The sequence below is a fragment of the Aotus nancymaae genome, unplaced genomic scaffold, assembly GCF_030222135.1.
Source record: "Aotus nancymaae isolate 86718 unplaced genomic scaffold, 86718_ANA_hifiasm-v0.15.2.pri h1tg000077l, whole genome shotgun sequence".
Lineage (NCBI taxonomy): Eukaryota > Metazoa > Chordata > Mammalia > Primates > Aotidae > Aotus > Aotus nancymaae.
The window spans coordinates 9,638,407-9,655,139 of NW_026988492.1; the positions used below are offsets into that span (position 1 = coordinate 9,638,407).

The 16,733-nt window shown below is 34.7% G+C and overlaps 1 protein-coding gene across 1 annotated transcript in view; it reads right to left on the bottom strand.

The window, feature by feature from the left end:
* The window catches only part of GPR158 (G protein-coupled receptor 158), a 398,680-nt gene that overhangs the window by 196,100 nt on the left and 185,847 nt on the right, over positions 1-16,733 (bottom strand). The window contains exon 3 of the mRNA XM_012450142.3: positions 13,234-13,336. Within this exon, the coding sequence (XP_012305565.2) occupies positions 13,234-13,336 (103 nt within the window). The remainder of the gene's footprint in view (positions 1-13,233; positions 13,337-16,733) is intronic.

Genomic DNA, 16,733 nt, shown 5'->3' on the forward strand with positions numbered 1-16,733 from the left:
GCCATGATCACAGAGGTACCCCATAAGAGGAAGTGAGAAGCATGATATCAGGAAAGGCACAACACAACTGCATTTACACGAAGCCATTCAAAACCTTCAGGAAATTGTGATCACAGTGGCTACACAAAGAGATAAGGCCAAGAACAATTCGAGGTGATAGAAATAAAGGTATCCAATGCAGATAAAAACTTGAAGAATAATAGGGCACACAAGTCAAAAATTAAGAAGTATGAGAAACTAGGATACTGAGAAAACAATGAGTTAACTCGAGTAAGAACTGGATAATTACGTAAATGAAGCCAGGGTCACCGCGCTGAGTAAGATAAAGGTATCAGGGATTCAGAAGGTCTGATGATGGTGACTACAATGCCAAGAGTCACAGAGCACTGTAGAATAGAAGATGATAGAATATGAGTTCTAAAATTCAGATTTGAGAGACAGGTTAGCATTTCCCCTTCTGGCCAAGATGGAAGAACAGGGATTAAATTTACCTTCCCATCAGAAACAATGAAACGCAATGGACAAATTGAAACCTGATAGCTTTACCAGGCACTGGACATCAACAAAGGACAGCGAATCCTAACCAGTGTAAATATTCCCCATACAAGCCAAAATACCATAAAAGAACTACAATACAAGTTAAATTAATCAAAAAAGTATCTGTGGAGGTATTGTTTGTTTTGTAAAATAGTCCTTCTTACACAAATCTTTGCTTTCTTGCCTCAAATAAATAGGCTGACCTTTTTTCATTAGCTTAAGGAAAATATTGGCTACATTTAAACCAAACAGTATACATTATTTGCTTTCAATACAAATGAAACTTAAAATTTCACTCACATCAGCTAAGATTTAATTCTCTGCGATGGGATAAGCAGAGACTATTTAGCACCTCAAATCACTCAAACTTGAAAATTATTGCAGTATGTTAACTGTTTAGTATATTTAAGCTTGTTAGTTTTTGCAGGGTTAGGGTTTTGGGTAAAGGAGTAACACGATATGCTTTATGTAATTAATTACTTTGGTTGTATAGAGAACATACTATAGAGGAAAAGAGAATAAGCAAGAATCGTGGTGAGAAGCTACTGTAATAATCCAGGTGAGACTTGAAAGTGGCTGGACCACAGTATAGCAGTAAAAATGGCTGCATGCAGAGTCTGAAGGTGGCGTCGACGTAATTTTAGATGAGTTGGTTATCACGTGAGAACAAAAGAAAAGAGTCAAAGTTGACTCCAAGGCGTTCAGTATGAATGAATGGAAGAAAAAAGCTACCATCAACCAAGATGCAAAAGAATACATGTGGAGAAGGTTTTAGAAGTCCAGTCTTGACATGTCAGGTTAAGGATGTCTACTAGAGATTAAAGTGAAGATGTCTAAAAGGTATCTTGATATATGTGAAAAAGGCCTGCACTGAAAATAATTATTTGAAGATAATGGGTATTTAGGTAGGATTTAGAGCCACGAGACTAGGTAACATTATCCAAAGGATGAATAAAAATAGTAAAGATACCTAGGGCCCTCCAATATTAATGCCAAACAAAATTCTTAATTATCCCCCAACTATCCCTCACATTTTACAAGAGGCAATGCATTATTTCCTTCTGTAACTGCAAATGCAGAAGTCTTTCACAGACAATGACATTTTCTCTGAATTTATATGCCAGCCGCCACTACCAAAGAGCTAAAGCTGCTATTTTCATCTTGGTCCCCAGAAAGCACAACCTGAGATAAGAACTTGGACATAGATAACTGATTTAGGAGATAACTCCTAAAAGAAGGTATAAAATATAAAAATAACTAATTCAAAATCTAAGTACCTGGAACTCTAAATTATTTCGAGCCTTAAAGTGATGAGATTATGCGACCTGAGTCACAAAACTGGCAGCTATAACCTAGGTAACTATAACCTTTGTTTCTTTGATTATAGTCTTATTCTTTATCTACATTGTTTTGTAAAATATTGAAAGTGACTAAAAGGCACCAGAAAAGATCACCTTCCTCTTCATTGTCGATCTTTATGATCTTTATAACTTCCCTCCTACTAATATCTTTCTCACACAAAAACTTTATGACTATCACATTGTCATAAAATGGCATATTAAATACAATCTTGTAAACTGGAAAGAAAATGAAAACCAGCTGTAAAGAAAAGAAATTAAGCCAGATGAAAAGAAAAATTGTAACTAACTGAATTGTTGTAACTCATAAACCAGCTTTTTATAGAAAATGCTGTAATTCTATTAAATTTATTTGTTTTCTTCCAATAAGCAAGACATTTAACTTTCAAGTTCCTAGCACTGACCACAGTTTTCTGGAGTCCATGTTTACCAGCTGGCTATTCCCAGCTTTTGCTTGAATAAGCACTTTTAAACTAAATTCTGATCCTTTCAACTATTTCAGGTTGACCAAAGATAGAGTGATAGAAGGAGATCACATATAGTAAGACAAGGAAGAAAGAAAAGTTAACAGAAGGTACATTACTGAGTTGGATATTACTGTGGGCAACAGGGTATCAATCATGCTGGGATATCTCTAAACACTGTATACAATGCCTTTCAGATTTGTCTTTCCAGAGGATGTCAGGCTGGAATATTGATGCAGCAATTAAGAATCCCTTTGTTTGAGAGTTTTTCCAGGAAACTTCCATTTCACCACACTTCTGGGCAAGGGCCGAGCAAGCTTAGAGGGCTTCAGACAGCCCTGAGGCAGAAAAGAAATTCTGTGGGCACTTGATATTGGATACTTGTAGCACGTTCAATCACAGTAACTGTCTACTATAGGTTATAGCTAAAATCTAAGGTGAGTCAATAGTATGTGATGCAGGGTATGAAAAGCATGCATCATCACTTCCACTTTCCAATGTGAGCTATCTGTGGCAGTGTTCATATAGAATACAATTTGTATGGTGTCCTTAGATTTGAACAACATGGTAACCATGTGATGGAAACAGAGAAGTGAACAAACTTGGGATCTTGTAGATCACAAAGATAACTAATCATGATGTTAAAAGCTTTCCTTTACATTCACCAAAACATTTACTTCCTGGAAGTAGCTTATTCTTGCCTATGATCCTTTTTCCTCCTTTATAATACTTCATCTAAATCAATTTATTATAGATAGTAGAGAATGAAATAAATTGCTTCCAGTTAAATCACTGCACTTAAAGAGTAGAGCCCTCTCCAGTTCACTCTTTGTTGTGTTGATTATAACTCAACTGCTGTGTGGTGAGCTACTCTAATATCTGGGCTAATCAAACTACCCAAGCAGGGCTTTTAACACCTGGAGGCCTAATAAGCTGACATCATCACCAAAGGAACAACCTCAATTTCATGTTAACCAAAAAAAAAAAAAAAAAGAAGAAAAATAGTTTGCGAAATTCAACTAATAATTTAGAATACTGTTAAATAAACTAAGCCATAATGAAACATTCTAAAGAATTGAGCTTAGGATCAGCTATTTGTTTCTTTTCCATAAGATATATCCTAGAGTTAAAAAAAGTTTCTTCTGCGATTAAAAATCCAGTTTTTTTAGAAATCTATTTGTGTGGATTAAATTTATATAATTAACAAAAATTAGTCTCTCTTCCTTTATTCTATTACTAGAAAATCTTATATCTAAATCAGACTTAAATATCACTTCTGCATTACAATAGCAAGGTATGTATCTTTTCACTAATCCAATGTTATTGTTCATCTATCTTTCCTAATTATGATCTCTTCTACATTGATGTAATTTGTTATTCATGTAAATTAAGGTTCTTTCATAGTGATTACAATGTTCTCCAATTTTGATTCACTGGGAAGACTGAATTACTTGTCTAGAGTCAACATTTTGAAATGGAGAATTGGGAGAACTGTGGGACATGTGAATTTCAGACAGTATGCTGAATAACCCCCTCTTGCTGTCTAAAGGTGGACTTCAATGTACTTCCTTGCCCCATTATTACCCAGAGATCCACATCAACATGGAGAGCTTTCCACAACTGATATACTCTGTCTCTGCTCAGTTTTCCTGGGACTACACGCCATGGTGGTTTTCTTTACTTGCCTGTATTATTTTACTCTGCTTACTGCTAGAGTTCCACAGATCTGTATGCTATGTGAAAAGAAACAGTGAGTTCTCTATGAATAGGACAATGGTTTTATATCTTTACTTTCCCACCTATATTAAAATTACAAAAGACCAAAAATACTGGGCCATAAGACATAATCATAAGTACAGAACATAAAAAAAGCCTATAGACTTCATTATCTTCCTCAAGTAGAAGAGAAATCACAGTTAACAGGTATTCCATCTACTGCATTAGCAGCAACTAGATATAAGGTTAAAAACTAAATGTAACTCCAAACTATTCTGTATTTCCTGATATGGGAAATAAATTGTTAGATAAATATTTCAATATTCACATATAAAAGGCAACTTGTTGGAAAATAAATTATGAGCATATTTTATTCTTTGTGCTCATAAATAAATTATGAGATTAACTCGAAAATGGCAAACAGTAACATGCCATCATAAAAATACTTTCTCTTTAATAATGTATTTAACTTCATTTGACTATCAAAATTCATTTATCAAAATTCATGAGATTGTATAAGGAACACAAAGTAGTAAAAGAGAGAGAAAGCAAATTCTAAAGTCAAGAGATCTGATTTCTAAAGCTCAAAAAAGCAACTAATATTAAAGACAGAGCTTTGGACATCCAGCGTTTTCTTTAGGACTCAAAGCACAATTTAATAGTCTTCTAGTTCCGAAAATATGTTACTGATTTATAATGAAGTTCTCTATCTAGTGAAAGAGAGTAGGTGCAGCTAGTAGATATACTACTACTGCTACATAATAATAAGCTCTATTTAATAGTATCTTAAGCTTATGATGGTTTAAAATTTTACATTCTTTGAGACAGGACACTATTTATAGATATATCTCTATACACTTAGCACCTTAGTATTTTATACATATTAGATAGTCAATAAACAATTGTTACTGATGAAAGTGCTCTCTTAAAAGAATGAATGAACTGATCTACAATACAGATGTTTAGTTGAAAATAATATTCAACTCACTACTTCATTGTTCATGCTCTCAAACCATGTATGCTTTAGACATTTATTCAAAGTAGTGTTTTTCAAGGTACTGGAACAAACTAGAAAAACACATTAAGAATATGAGCACAGCTGACTTTGGCACCTATGAACAAATCTGTTTAGAAACCATGTTGTATCAAAATTTGATTTGGAAACTCAGTTCTGAACAATTTGAAACACATCCTCCAAGCACAGAATGCCAATCTGCCTTGCTAAAATCTAAAAACTCATGAAGATGAGACTTAGAACTTTCAGATAAAACAAATGCTTCCTGAAGACAAATGGCAAATATATAAAGCTATACAGCTTTGGCAACAGCACCTCTTTAGTTTCTTATATGAGTGTTGCCTTGAGAAAAAATACAGAGAAGGACATTGGGAGAAGGTTACAGTAGCATTTATAGGCCATCTGAGGAATCTAAAATGTTCACCTGTAATTATAAGCTGGACAAAATAAATTGTGACAATTTGTGAATAGTATGGCAACTTATTGCTTTCCTTAATTTTATTTGATTTACAAGAAAAAAACATAAAACTTCTAGATATTTTTATATAAATATAGTCTTATATTAACAGAAACTAGTAAAAGTATAAACCCTAGAATGATTAAGTTAACCACAGTGCATTTACTCAATGGAATTCTATGTAACTATTAAAGTTATATTTTAAAGAAATATAATTCCAAATTTTTAGAAAGATGATATATACAGACATCTGTGTGTGCAAATTATAAACTGAAAAGAATTAAATAAACAATAGACTTTGGTCTTTTAAATTCTACTTTTGAATACATTCCAAAGTTTATTTAATAAGCATATAATGTTTTTATAATAAAAAATAAATTAAAGCCATGTCCCTTTTGATAGCAATAAATTCACTTTGGTAAGTTAATTTATGCTCCAAATCCCAAATACCTAATTAACCTACCAAAGCTACAATTATTGAAGTATTTAAGTCCTTTGGATGAAAACAGATAATCTGAAAATTAGATTTTGTAATTTTAACTGTAGTATCATTTAAATTTTACAGAAAATCTACAATAGTACAAATAAATCCAATATATTCTTTACCCAGATTCATCAATTATTTATATTCTGCTGTGTTTACTTTGCCATTCATATTTTGTTGATAGATGTTTACGAATTTATACTATTCTTTCTAAACCATGGAGTATAGGATGGAGATTCTATATCCCTTTACCCATGAACACTTCAGCTAGCATGTCCTATGAAAAGGGCATCCTCATACAAAACCACATTACAATGATCAAAGTTGGAAAATTAAGTACTGATATATTATCATCTAATGCATAGCCCATATTCAAATTTCATCAATTGCCATAATAACGTCCTTTACAGCTACATTTCTCCATCTAGGATGAAATCTAGGATCATGCATTCAATTTATTGCTGTGTTTCTTAGCCTCTGATGTGAAACAGTTTCTCAGCATTTCTTTGTCCTTTTCAACTTTGAGATTTTTGAAAAGCACAGGCCAGTTATTTTGTAGAATGTCCTTCAATTTGGTTGTGCCTGATATTTCCTCATGATTAGATTCAGATTATTAATTATTGGCAGGAATGCTGTAAACATAATGCTGTGTCCTCAGTGTAACATACCAGGAGGCACAGGAGTCAGTTTGTCCCAATAACTGATGATGCTGCTTTGATTAATTACTTGGGAAGGTGGTATACCACAAGTCTCTTCATTTTAGGTTACTTTTTTCTTTGTAAAAAGTAGTTTGTGGAGAGATACTTAGAGGCAATGTAAATACATTGTTTCTTGTCAAAGTTTCTAAATTTACTAAAAGTCAGGTAGGAAAATATTCTGAATGTTATATTTTATTTTTGTTATATTTTTAAAACGTTATGATTTTGTGTAAGAAATGTATTTTTATGTAGGAAAAAAGAAAATACAGAAGCAAAAAAGAAAACAAAAATTATAAATAATTCTACCATGCAAGAAGAATGGTCACTACTATGTTGTTAAGTGAAGCTTCAGATATTGCTCCTAACAAAATGAGCTAATTAATAGTCAAGTTTCCTTGCCAGAAGTCTTTCTTTAATATTTTGAGAAAGATGACTGTTAACATAAATAAATCTCTAATTAGCAGTCTAAGTGAAGTAAAATAATGCAAATATATAAAATTATATTAAAGTAAGTAAGGAGAAAAGTCTAATAGTGTTTCAGCCAGTGGGGGGAGGGAATATTTTTGGAGGACTGAAGTATTACATCTCAGTGCACAGTCCATTTTTAGGACAACTTAACTGAAAGAATCTGAGATCTGGAAATATGTTCAATTAGCGTTTTTCATTAGTCTCTACAAATAAGACTAATTAAAAGTATATGAAAATTGAGCAAATGACTGAGTCAAAAGTGTAAGACTGGCAATTAGATGGAGAACTTTTCTTCTACAGCTGGAGTAAAACTATTTAAGACTAGGTTCCTATAATACAGTAAAAGCCTAGCTTCAGAAGGAGACTACAAGGTTGAAGTCAGACCAGTGGTGAAAGTGATGATGCTATTTATGAGCCTGTGGTGCTCTTTTAATCTATTCCATCTACATTTAGAATAGATACTAGTGACTGATACTGAGCTTAGTCTACAGAAAGCAAACGTGCCAACTCCCCAGCCATGAAACAGTGGAGGAATGGAGTGTGAGACTCAAGCAAGGCAAGAAAACCAAGACTCATCCCAGAGACAAGTCAGCCTTGCTTAACATTTGCCATAGAGCTCAGCCAGAATCCCTAAACTGTACTGCTTTCAAAGAGCTTCCCTTCTTTTTCTTCCAGAACTGCATACTCTTTATGTCTCTAATTACTTGGTCTTTTCCCTCCCATCATATCTTCTCATTTTAATAGCACTGGAATTGGCAAAGTAGGGACTGTCATTTTTGGATATGGGTCATTTGTAAATTGGGATTTGGAAATGTACACAGGCTGAAGTCAATCCAAAAGGCCAAAGAAATAAGACTGAAAGACTGATACTGTATCCATACAAAGGATAAAAGCAGTTTCACTGAAGATAGAATCCATACTAAGATAAATGAATTTGGGAAAGATGAGCTAGTCACAAGCTTGTATTTCATCAATCTGGAAGTGAATAACCTGGATTTGAAGAGACAGCTATAAATCAGTACCTGGTTATTCCGAAATCCTGCTACTATCCAGATGCCAGATCCCATTAACTCACATATGATCACCAATTTCAAGAGAGATGCCAGGAACAAGGTCTCTGGGCTGTCAGCACAATTTCAAATCATGTTATTTGAATACACTCTGTTGGTCTTCATGAGCTATGTGTTTACTGTGGGCCTAGGTCTAAAGATTTTTAAATCATTTCACATTTTAACAGAATTTTTTAAAGTCCTATTTATATATTCTCTAAGACATCAGCCCCACATCTTAGCTCCTTTCTTCAAAGGGGACAAAGCCTAAAAGAGATTTAGCAATTTGGGGTCTTTTTCTAGATTTACAATGATAAATTAAGTGAATTTTATCTTTGCTGTATATCCTTTCTCTCTCCCTATTAGGCAACTAATTTCCTCCTACTGTAAAATTCATCCTCCAAAAGTTCTAGCCAGAGTCACTGCTTATCCTAATATGATAAAATATGAGATAAGGTGCTAATGACCAGTGGTGCTTAGGGATTATCTCTACATGTATGATTAATGTTTTGTTTTTATATGTGTGTATATATGTATTCATTTATTTAACTATGTATTGACCACTTATTATATGCCATGTACTGTGCTAGCAGTTTTCCAAGTTAGCTTATATTTTGGGTCTCTAATGCCTTCCTTACCTTTGGCCCCAGAGCTACAGGTGGTCATTCCTTATTTCACAGATACCTCCTCAAGAAAGTATGAAAATAATGTTCCCTATAACTTGCCTTCATACTATGATGAAGAGACCTAATAAATTAAAATACAGAGACATGCCATATATTCTCATATAAGCCCAAAATATAAAAAATGTTGGGTAATTCTTAGATGATGACACCGGTGAGTTACACAGCTCATTTTCCTAGTCAGGTTGTTGTACTGTTTATTTAGGACAAGAAGTGATTAATGCTGGATTCTCATGCAACTTGACTAGGCCATCAGGAAAGTTATTTTTGGTCAAAGACTACTTTACTGCAGTGTTCCCCAACCTTTCTGGCACCGAGACTGGTTTCATAGAAGACATTTTTTTTTATAGACTGAGGTGAGGGGAATGGGGGATGACAGTTTTGGGATGAAACTGCTCCACCTCAGATCATCGGGCATTAGAATCTCATAAGGAGTGTGCCAGCTAGATCCCTCACATGTGCAGTTCACATTAAGATTTGCACTCCTATGAGACTCTAATGCCACCACTAATCTGATAGGAGGCAGAATCTGGGCGTTAATGTTGTCTCACTGATATGGTGTGGCTCCACGTCCCCACCCAAATCTCACCTTGAATTGTAACAATCCTGACGTGTCAAGGGCAGGACCAAGTGGAGATAATTAAATCATGGGGGTAGTTTCCCCCATGCTGTTCTTATGATGAGTTCTCACAAGATCTGATGGTTTTATAAGGGCCTGCCCCCTTCGCTTGACACTCATTCTCTCTCCTGCCACCCTGTGAAGAGGTGCCTTCCACCACAATTGTAAGTTTCCTGAGGCCTCTCTAGCCATGTGAAACTGCGAGTCAATTAAAACTCTTTTCTTCATAAATTACCCAGTCTTGAATACTTCTTCATAGCAGCATGAGAATGGACTAATACACTCACCTACTGCTCATCTTCTGCTGTGCAGCCTGGTTCCTAACAGGCCGTGAACAGCTACCAGTCCACAGCTCAGGGATTGGGACCTCTGCTTTACTGGCTTTAAATTATAACATGCAGCTACTGTTCTGCTCTGTCACTGAGGAATGCTGGTCCTGGCTAAGTATGTGCTGAGGTCAAAGTTGAATCAAAGCTAAATTCAATTATAGATCATCTTCCTGAAAAGATCATCTTCCATGGCTGCAATGTGTATAACATACAGGACTTGGATGAATCTGGAAAACATCATTCTCAGCAAACTGACACAAGAACAGAAAACCAAATACTGCATGTTCTCACTCATATGCGGGTGTTGAACAATGAGAACATGTGGACTCAGGGAAAGGAACATCACACACTGGGGGCAGTTTGGGGGGGGTTAGGGGAGGGACAGCGGGGGATGGGGAGGGTAGGGAGTGATAAAATGGGGAGAAATGCTGGATATAGTCAAAGGGCAAATAGAGGCAGCAAACTACCTGTTTATATATGCACCTATGCAACAACCCTGCATGACCCGCACATGTACCCCAGAACCTAAATTAAAAAAAAAAAAGAAAACAATAGTGAGGATCAAAAAAAAAAAAAAACAAAAAAACATGGGAGTTAGACTTACACAGAGAACTAGGCTTTTCTTAGCTTGTAGGTCCAGTTAAAAAAAAAAAAACACTGGCTTTTAAAATAAGGAAGAAAGTAGGAGTGTGCAAATTAAATAAAGATAAGTTGTTAAAGGTTAACCAGTTTCTCCTGGTGGTGTTATAAGCAAATGGCATAGTCATTCTCTGATTCTACAATATTTAGATGTTTTATTTCAGTCACACAGTGGGAGCTGAGAACAAATGTGGGTAAACCAGATACAAAATACCTTCACAGAACATAAGCTAAAACCTTTTCCCTTAATCCTTCAGTGTTGAATCATATGTTATGTCTGGACCATAAACGTGAAAAATGCCAAAGCAGCTCCGGTGTTGCCGTGGTTTGGTACACACACACACCAAAAAGCATAATCATCCCTAAAATATATTACCAGGATTGCTATTGCATATTTGTGATTGCTGAATTATAAATGATCAAATTTTAGGGGCTTAAGATATCTGTTTATTATTTCCCTGTTTTTAATGAATAGAAGCCTTGGCACAGTGTAACTGGGTTCTCTGCTTAGGGCCTCACCAGGCTGAAATCAAGGTTTTGACTAGACTGCATTCTCATATGGAGCTCATGGTCCTCTTCTGAGAGTATTCAGGTTGTTGGAAGAATTTACGTCCCTGCAATTGTAGTACTGGAAGTCCCTATTTTCTCGTGGGCTATTAGTGGGGTTTGCTCTCAGTTCTTACAGGTTACTCTCAAGCCCCAACCACATGGCTTTCTCCAAACAAGGTAGCTCACATCTCCAAAGCCAGGAAAGATTCTCTTTCTTCTTCCAGTCTGCTATGATGGAGTCTTAGATAAAACAATGTAATCAGAAAAGTAACTACATCCTCACTCTCATATGGTGATATGTAACAGAATGTAAGTAAGGGAGTGACTATCCCACCAAATTCATAGATCACACCCACACTTAAGAGGATGTGGAAGCAAAACCTGGGAGGCCACCTTAGAATTCTGCCTACAACTCACTCAAAACAAGGACCAAACTCTGAAATATGTGACGGAGGAGACAGCAAAATGTTACTCACTTCCAGAACCTACAAATTAAATGTAAACAGTCTCAAGACCAAGAATAGTGCCTTCTAAGAGAGAGAAAAAGAACTATATATACATCTATAAATGTGTACCAAAATTCCCAGAAGGAGAGTCAGGTGTCAATCTCAATGAACCCTTTGAACTATCCATCAGAGAAATCCAAATTCCTATACAGATAAATTAAAGGCCTGACAAAGATTTACGGGTAACTATTTAAAAGAGACTTCTAGTCTAGTTTTAGCAACCCCCAAGCCCTAACTTTCCATGAAACCACCCCTGTCAACACTACAGTCATTTTTTTTAATATATATATTTAATTGTGTTTTAGGTTTGGGGGTACATGTGAAGAACACAGTCTTTCTTCTTACACTTTATATCCAGTAGCTATAAGGTGATGTGGCAGCAGTTCATTCTCCAGAGATAGAATTATACTCAATACTCGAATTGTAACACTGACATTTTCTGGAGTAGGATTAAAATAACCAAATTACCCCAAATTTCAATTCTGGAATAGAAGCCTTGTATATTCACTTCTGTTTGAATGTGTGTGGATCTGTAAATATCGCGGGACATTCTCTCTTTTGGTTGGGGTACATTATATGTTGAAGTGATGGGAGAGTCACTCCCATGATTACACTCTGTCATTTAAGACTCTGTCTTAGCAGGGTAGGGAGATTCTCCTGGTAGCCTTTAAAAAAGGATCAGCCATGTTGTGAGAGGGTGACATAGCCAGGCATTGAGGCAACGTTTAGGAACTAAGAGTGATTCTAGGCTGACATCCAGCCAGAAAATAAGGGCCTCAGGCCTACAATTGCAATGAACTGAATTCTTCCAACAATCCTAAGGAGTTTTGAAAAGGACCCTGAGCCTCTGAGAAGATCTCATCCAAGTGACACCTTTATTTTTTGAAACTATAAATTTTCACATCTAATATTTTATTATTAAATTTATAAAGACATGGATTTGGTCATGATTGTTTATAGAGGTAGATAATGCAAATAACAATAAGTGGACTTGTATTTTTTGAAGATGATCTCTGCATCTTATATTATTATTATAGAGACAAGGTCTCACTATGTTGTCCAGGTTGGTTTTGAACTCCTGAGCTCAAGTGATATTCCTACCTCAGCCTCGCAAACTACTGAGATTACAGGCATGAGCCACCATAACAAGCCAACATCTTGATTTTAGAGTGGTGAGACCCTGAGCATAGGATGCAGATAATCCAGGACTACCAACCTAACCAATGGAAACTGTATGATAATGAATTTGTGCTGCTTTAAGCTGCTCACTGCATGGTAACTTTTTATGCAGCATTTAAAACATATAAACAAACTGATAAATAAAATAAACTAACTGACAAAATTAGTTTAAGAAACTTTCTGTAGCAGCATCTTTCAATAACTAAATCCCCACTGGTCTTACTAGATAGCTACCATATTTTCAGCTTTTAAAATGTATTGAAAACTAATACATACCTAAGAATATTTTAGGTATATTTTAGTGGTGTTCCAGAGCATTGTAGATGACAAACTAAAACTGAAACTCCTTAAAGGATGAAAGAATGCCAAGCTAATGGTTATTCAACCATATAACCCTAACAAGAATAAAAGAAAATCTTCATAATGAATAATGGTATATATGATGTATATACATATATATGCATAGAAACAAAGCACACTTACTCTGGAAGTTGTTCACTGGTAAGACTCCAGGATGATAGAATCCTGCTTTGCAAATGCACTCATAGGCTCCAAGAACGAATCCTAGGCCTTTAATTGGCATACACTATGAAGAAGAAAAGACAGCAACATAGTTGATCATGGTTTATCTCATGATACAAAGGCTCACAGATATCCATCACTGCAAATGGTAACAGAAAACTAACACATTTTCCAGAAATAAAATAGCTCTTTTTTGAACTTTTTAGTTTTGTTTTGCCAACAAATATTTTTTAGAAGTAGTAAATTAAGTTTCCTTTCTAAATATATGCCATTACAGCTGCAATTGCCACACATCTTTAACTCAATCTGTTGACACAGGAAGTAATTACTAGACATAGTTTTTCCTTTTAATGCCACACATATCATCTTACTGCTTTAAGAAATAGTTCCAAAGCCTATAAGAATATTTCAAAAGTGATTCCACACTAAATGTTTCTATCACAGCAAAGATAGGTAGGTTGGTAAGTCGGCAGACAGGTAGGTAAACAGATATATAAAATTTAAGATGTGAAAATTGCTTTTATGAATTAAATAGTCATCAAATTTTATCCTGGAATCAATCAAAATAACACAAATTGATAAAATCATAAAACAAGTAAATTTAAAAATGCAAATTTAGAAGACAAAAATAAAGATGAATTAATTATCCCATGGCTATTTACCTAAAAATCTGTTTAATAGATAAATGTTTAACATATACATATGAAGAAGAAAAACAGCTTTCAAAATATGTCACAATTATTAACAATAGACATGTCCCAAAAATTTAATTTTGACTTCTCTCAAAGATAAAACCTAACAAGCAAAAGATAACTTTAATCAAGGAAACTAGCTTAACATACTTCATTTTTGTTACATTTAATTACATAGCAAGGAATAACTTCTTCTAAACTACAAAAACTACATCAGTAAAACTGGAGTATTTCAATAATATAACCAACACTGAAATTTATTTTACGATAATGCTCTACCATTATTCCAACCCACTGTCACTATAATCTATTAGAGGAATTTAGAATCTAGTGAATTAAAAAATTATAAGATGTCCCTCTTTTCAGAGGCCCCTGAGATAAAGTTTTAAATAATTTAAATAATTCCATAATCTAAGCTTAAATGACTAGCATTAAGATCAGTATTACGTATCACAAAAACTCCAGCAATTAGAGATGTAAGACATATAAAAAAAAAAAGCTCATACAGGTTCTAAAGTCAGAGATGTAGCAAGAAATCTCTGAAAAAGAACTTTCTAAAGGACCTTCTTGAATATTTTTATTTCATTAAAACCACCTTCTTTTCCATCCAACACACACATATCCAATTATATGCTGCAACTGAAAACACATTTCCCAACCCAGAGCAAAATAAAACAGCAAAAGAATACCAGTCGATTCAACTGAGTTCTCAAGTATTTATGAAATAACCGCAGAATACCTAGAGAATTCCTACAGAACCTAATCAGAATAACATGTACTGTTTATAAAGCTCCAATTATAGAATAGGTCAAATCATATTTCTAAACTATGTTAAAAAAAGTAATTATAACATTTATTTAGCAGAAGCACTAGTATTATGGAATGAGCACATTAGTTGTGATCAATCAGAAAAGGTAGATTTGAAATCTGACTTATCACTTCCCAACCATGGGGATTTGGGCTGTTCTCTTAACCTCTCTGAGCCTATTGTCTTTAATTAATTAGAATAACTATTCCACCAGATGCAGATATAGCCTGAAAAAGGTAGAGTAACCATGATGGCCTAATGGGTTAAATACAGGGTATCAGAGGAAGAGAAAAATCAAGGATGACTCCAGGGTTTTTGGCCTGAGCAAACCTAAGTATGGAGTTGACATTCAACTGATCTGAGAACGGCTGTAGATCTAGGGAAAAGATCAGTATTAGGGAAAAGATCAGTATTAGGGAAAAGATCAGTAGTTCAGTTTTGGAAAGGTTTGATGTGAAGTGATTATTCAAAATTTAGATCTAGATCTCAAATAGGCAGTTTGATAAACTTGTATGGAGTTTAGAAGAGATGTCTTGGCTGTATAATTTGTGAATCATTTGCATAAAGATCGTAGATAAATCCATGAGATAAGACTAAATCACTAAGCAGTGCCTGCAGACAGTGAAGAAAATAGATCCAAAAATATGACAGTAATCTGGCTGCAACATCTGTCACCTCATTGATGGCCAGGATTGATTCAGCTAATCTGGATGACTTGGCAGGTGTCTTTTTCCTGCCTCACTACTCCATGTGTGTCCTTTCTCAAGCTACTTGCTAGGTTGAAGATGACCTTCCCAAATAGAGAACCATTCTTCACTGAAGGGTACACAAGCAGCTGTGTTCCCCTGCTAGAACCTCTAAATATGCTGTCAAGGATATAGGTCCAAGTGGTAAGACTTCAGAAGTAAAAGGCAGAAAGAAAGAATCAAAGGATCCTATGAAGAGCAATTCAGTGGAGTATCATTACTTCCTTTATGACACTGCAATACTATAAATATAGCATGTAAAGTTTGTTGTAAGTTACATTTATTAAATATTCACCCAGCAATGATTTGCAAAGTAAACTAAGGTAAATCAGGTAAAGTAAGTCTTAGATACCAAGACTACATTAGAATTGTTGAAATATTTTACCTTGCTGAAATTCAGAGGTTAATGCTATTCATTAGAACATAGAGCATCACTGATTTCATGACAGTATGACTCAGCACTGCAAAAGTGACTCAGTTGAGAATTTCAAATTCTTAGGGAAGATCTGAAAGTTTATTGGAATAAAAGCATCTCTTTGCTATAAAGTAACTCTACAGCCAACAGAATAAAATGAAGGATTAAAAAATTGAATTGATTAGATTTGATGCATATTGCCAAATAAATATTCCTTGAACTTGAAAAAAATGCCTCCTAATTTTATTATATAAAACACAGAAACATGAATTATTAGCTACCTCAAACTTGTTGTTCTATTAATAAATAATGTTATGATCTCAAAGGAAACAAAACTGTCAATTATAATCAATAAAAGCATATCATTCGTGCTGTACTTACTCCACCCCAAGACAGCAGAGCTTGCACAGAACCAAATGTGCTATGCTTTCATACTTTTGCCTTGAAGTATAAAAGTGGCCTTAGCTTATTTTTTTATGAAGGATTGTAAATTTTCAAAAAACTCACAAGGCCTATTTTCTTGCTGTACCCACCACCATGATTCCCTTGCTACTTCATCCCTGTTACCTCCAAAACAAAATTATGCATTTTTAAGATTAGGAAATTGGTTTACTTTAACCTAGTTTAAAAAAAGACACCCTGTAAATACAGTGACACTCAACTGATGTTTACCCCATTTGGACTGAGGGGCTGCTTTTTTAAGCCACACTTCTTTCTCCTCCATGAGGGTAACTATTCCATGAGTAGCCTTGGATAAAAGTTGATAAAAATATAAAAATTAAGAGTTATTGTTATGGGAG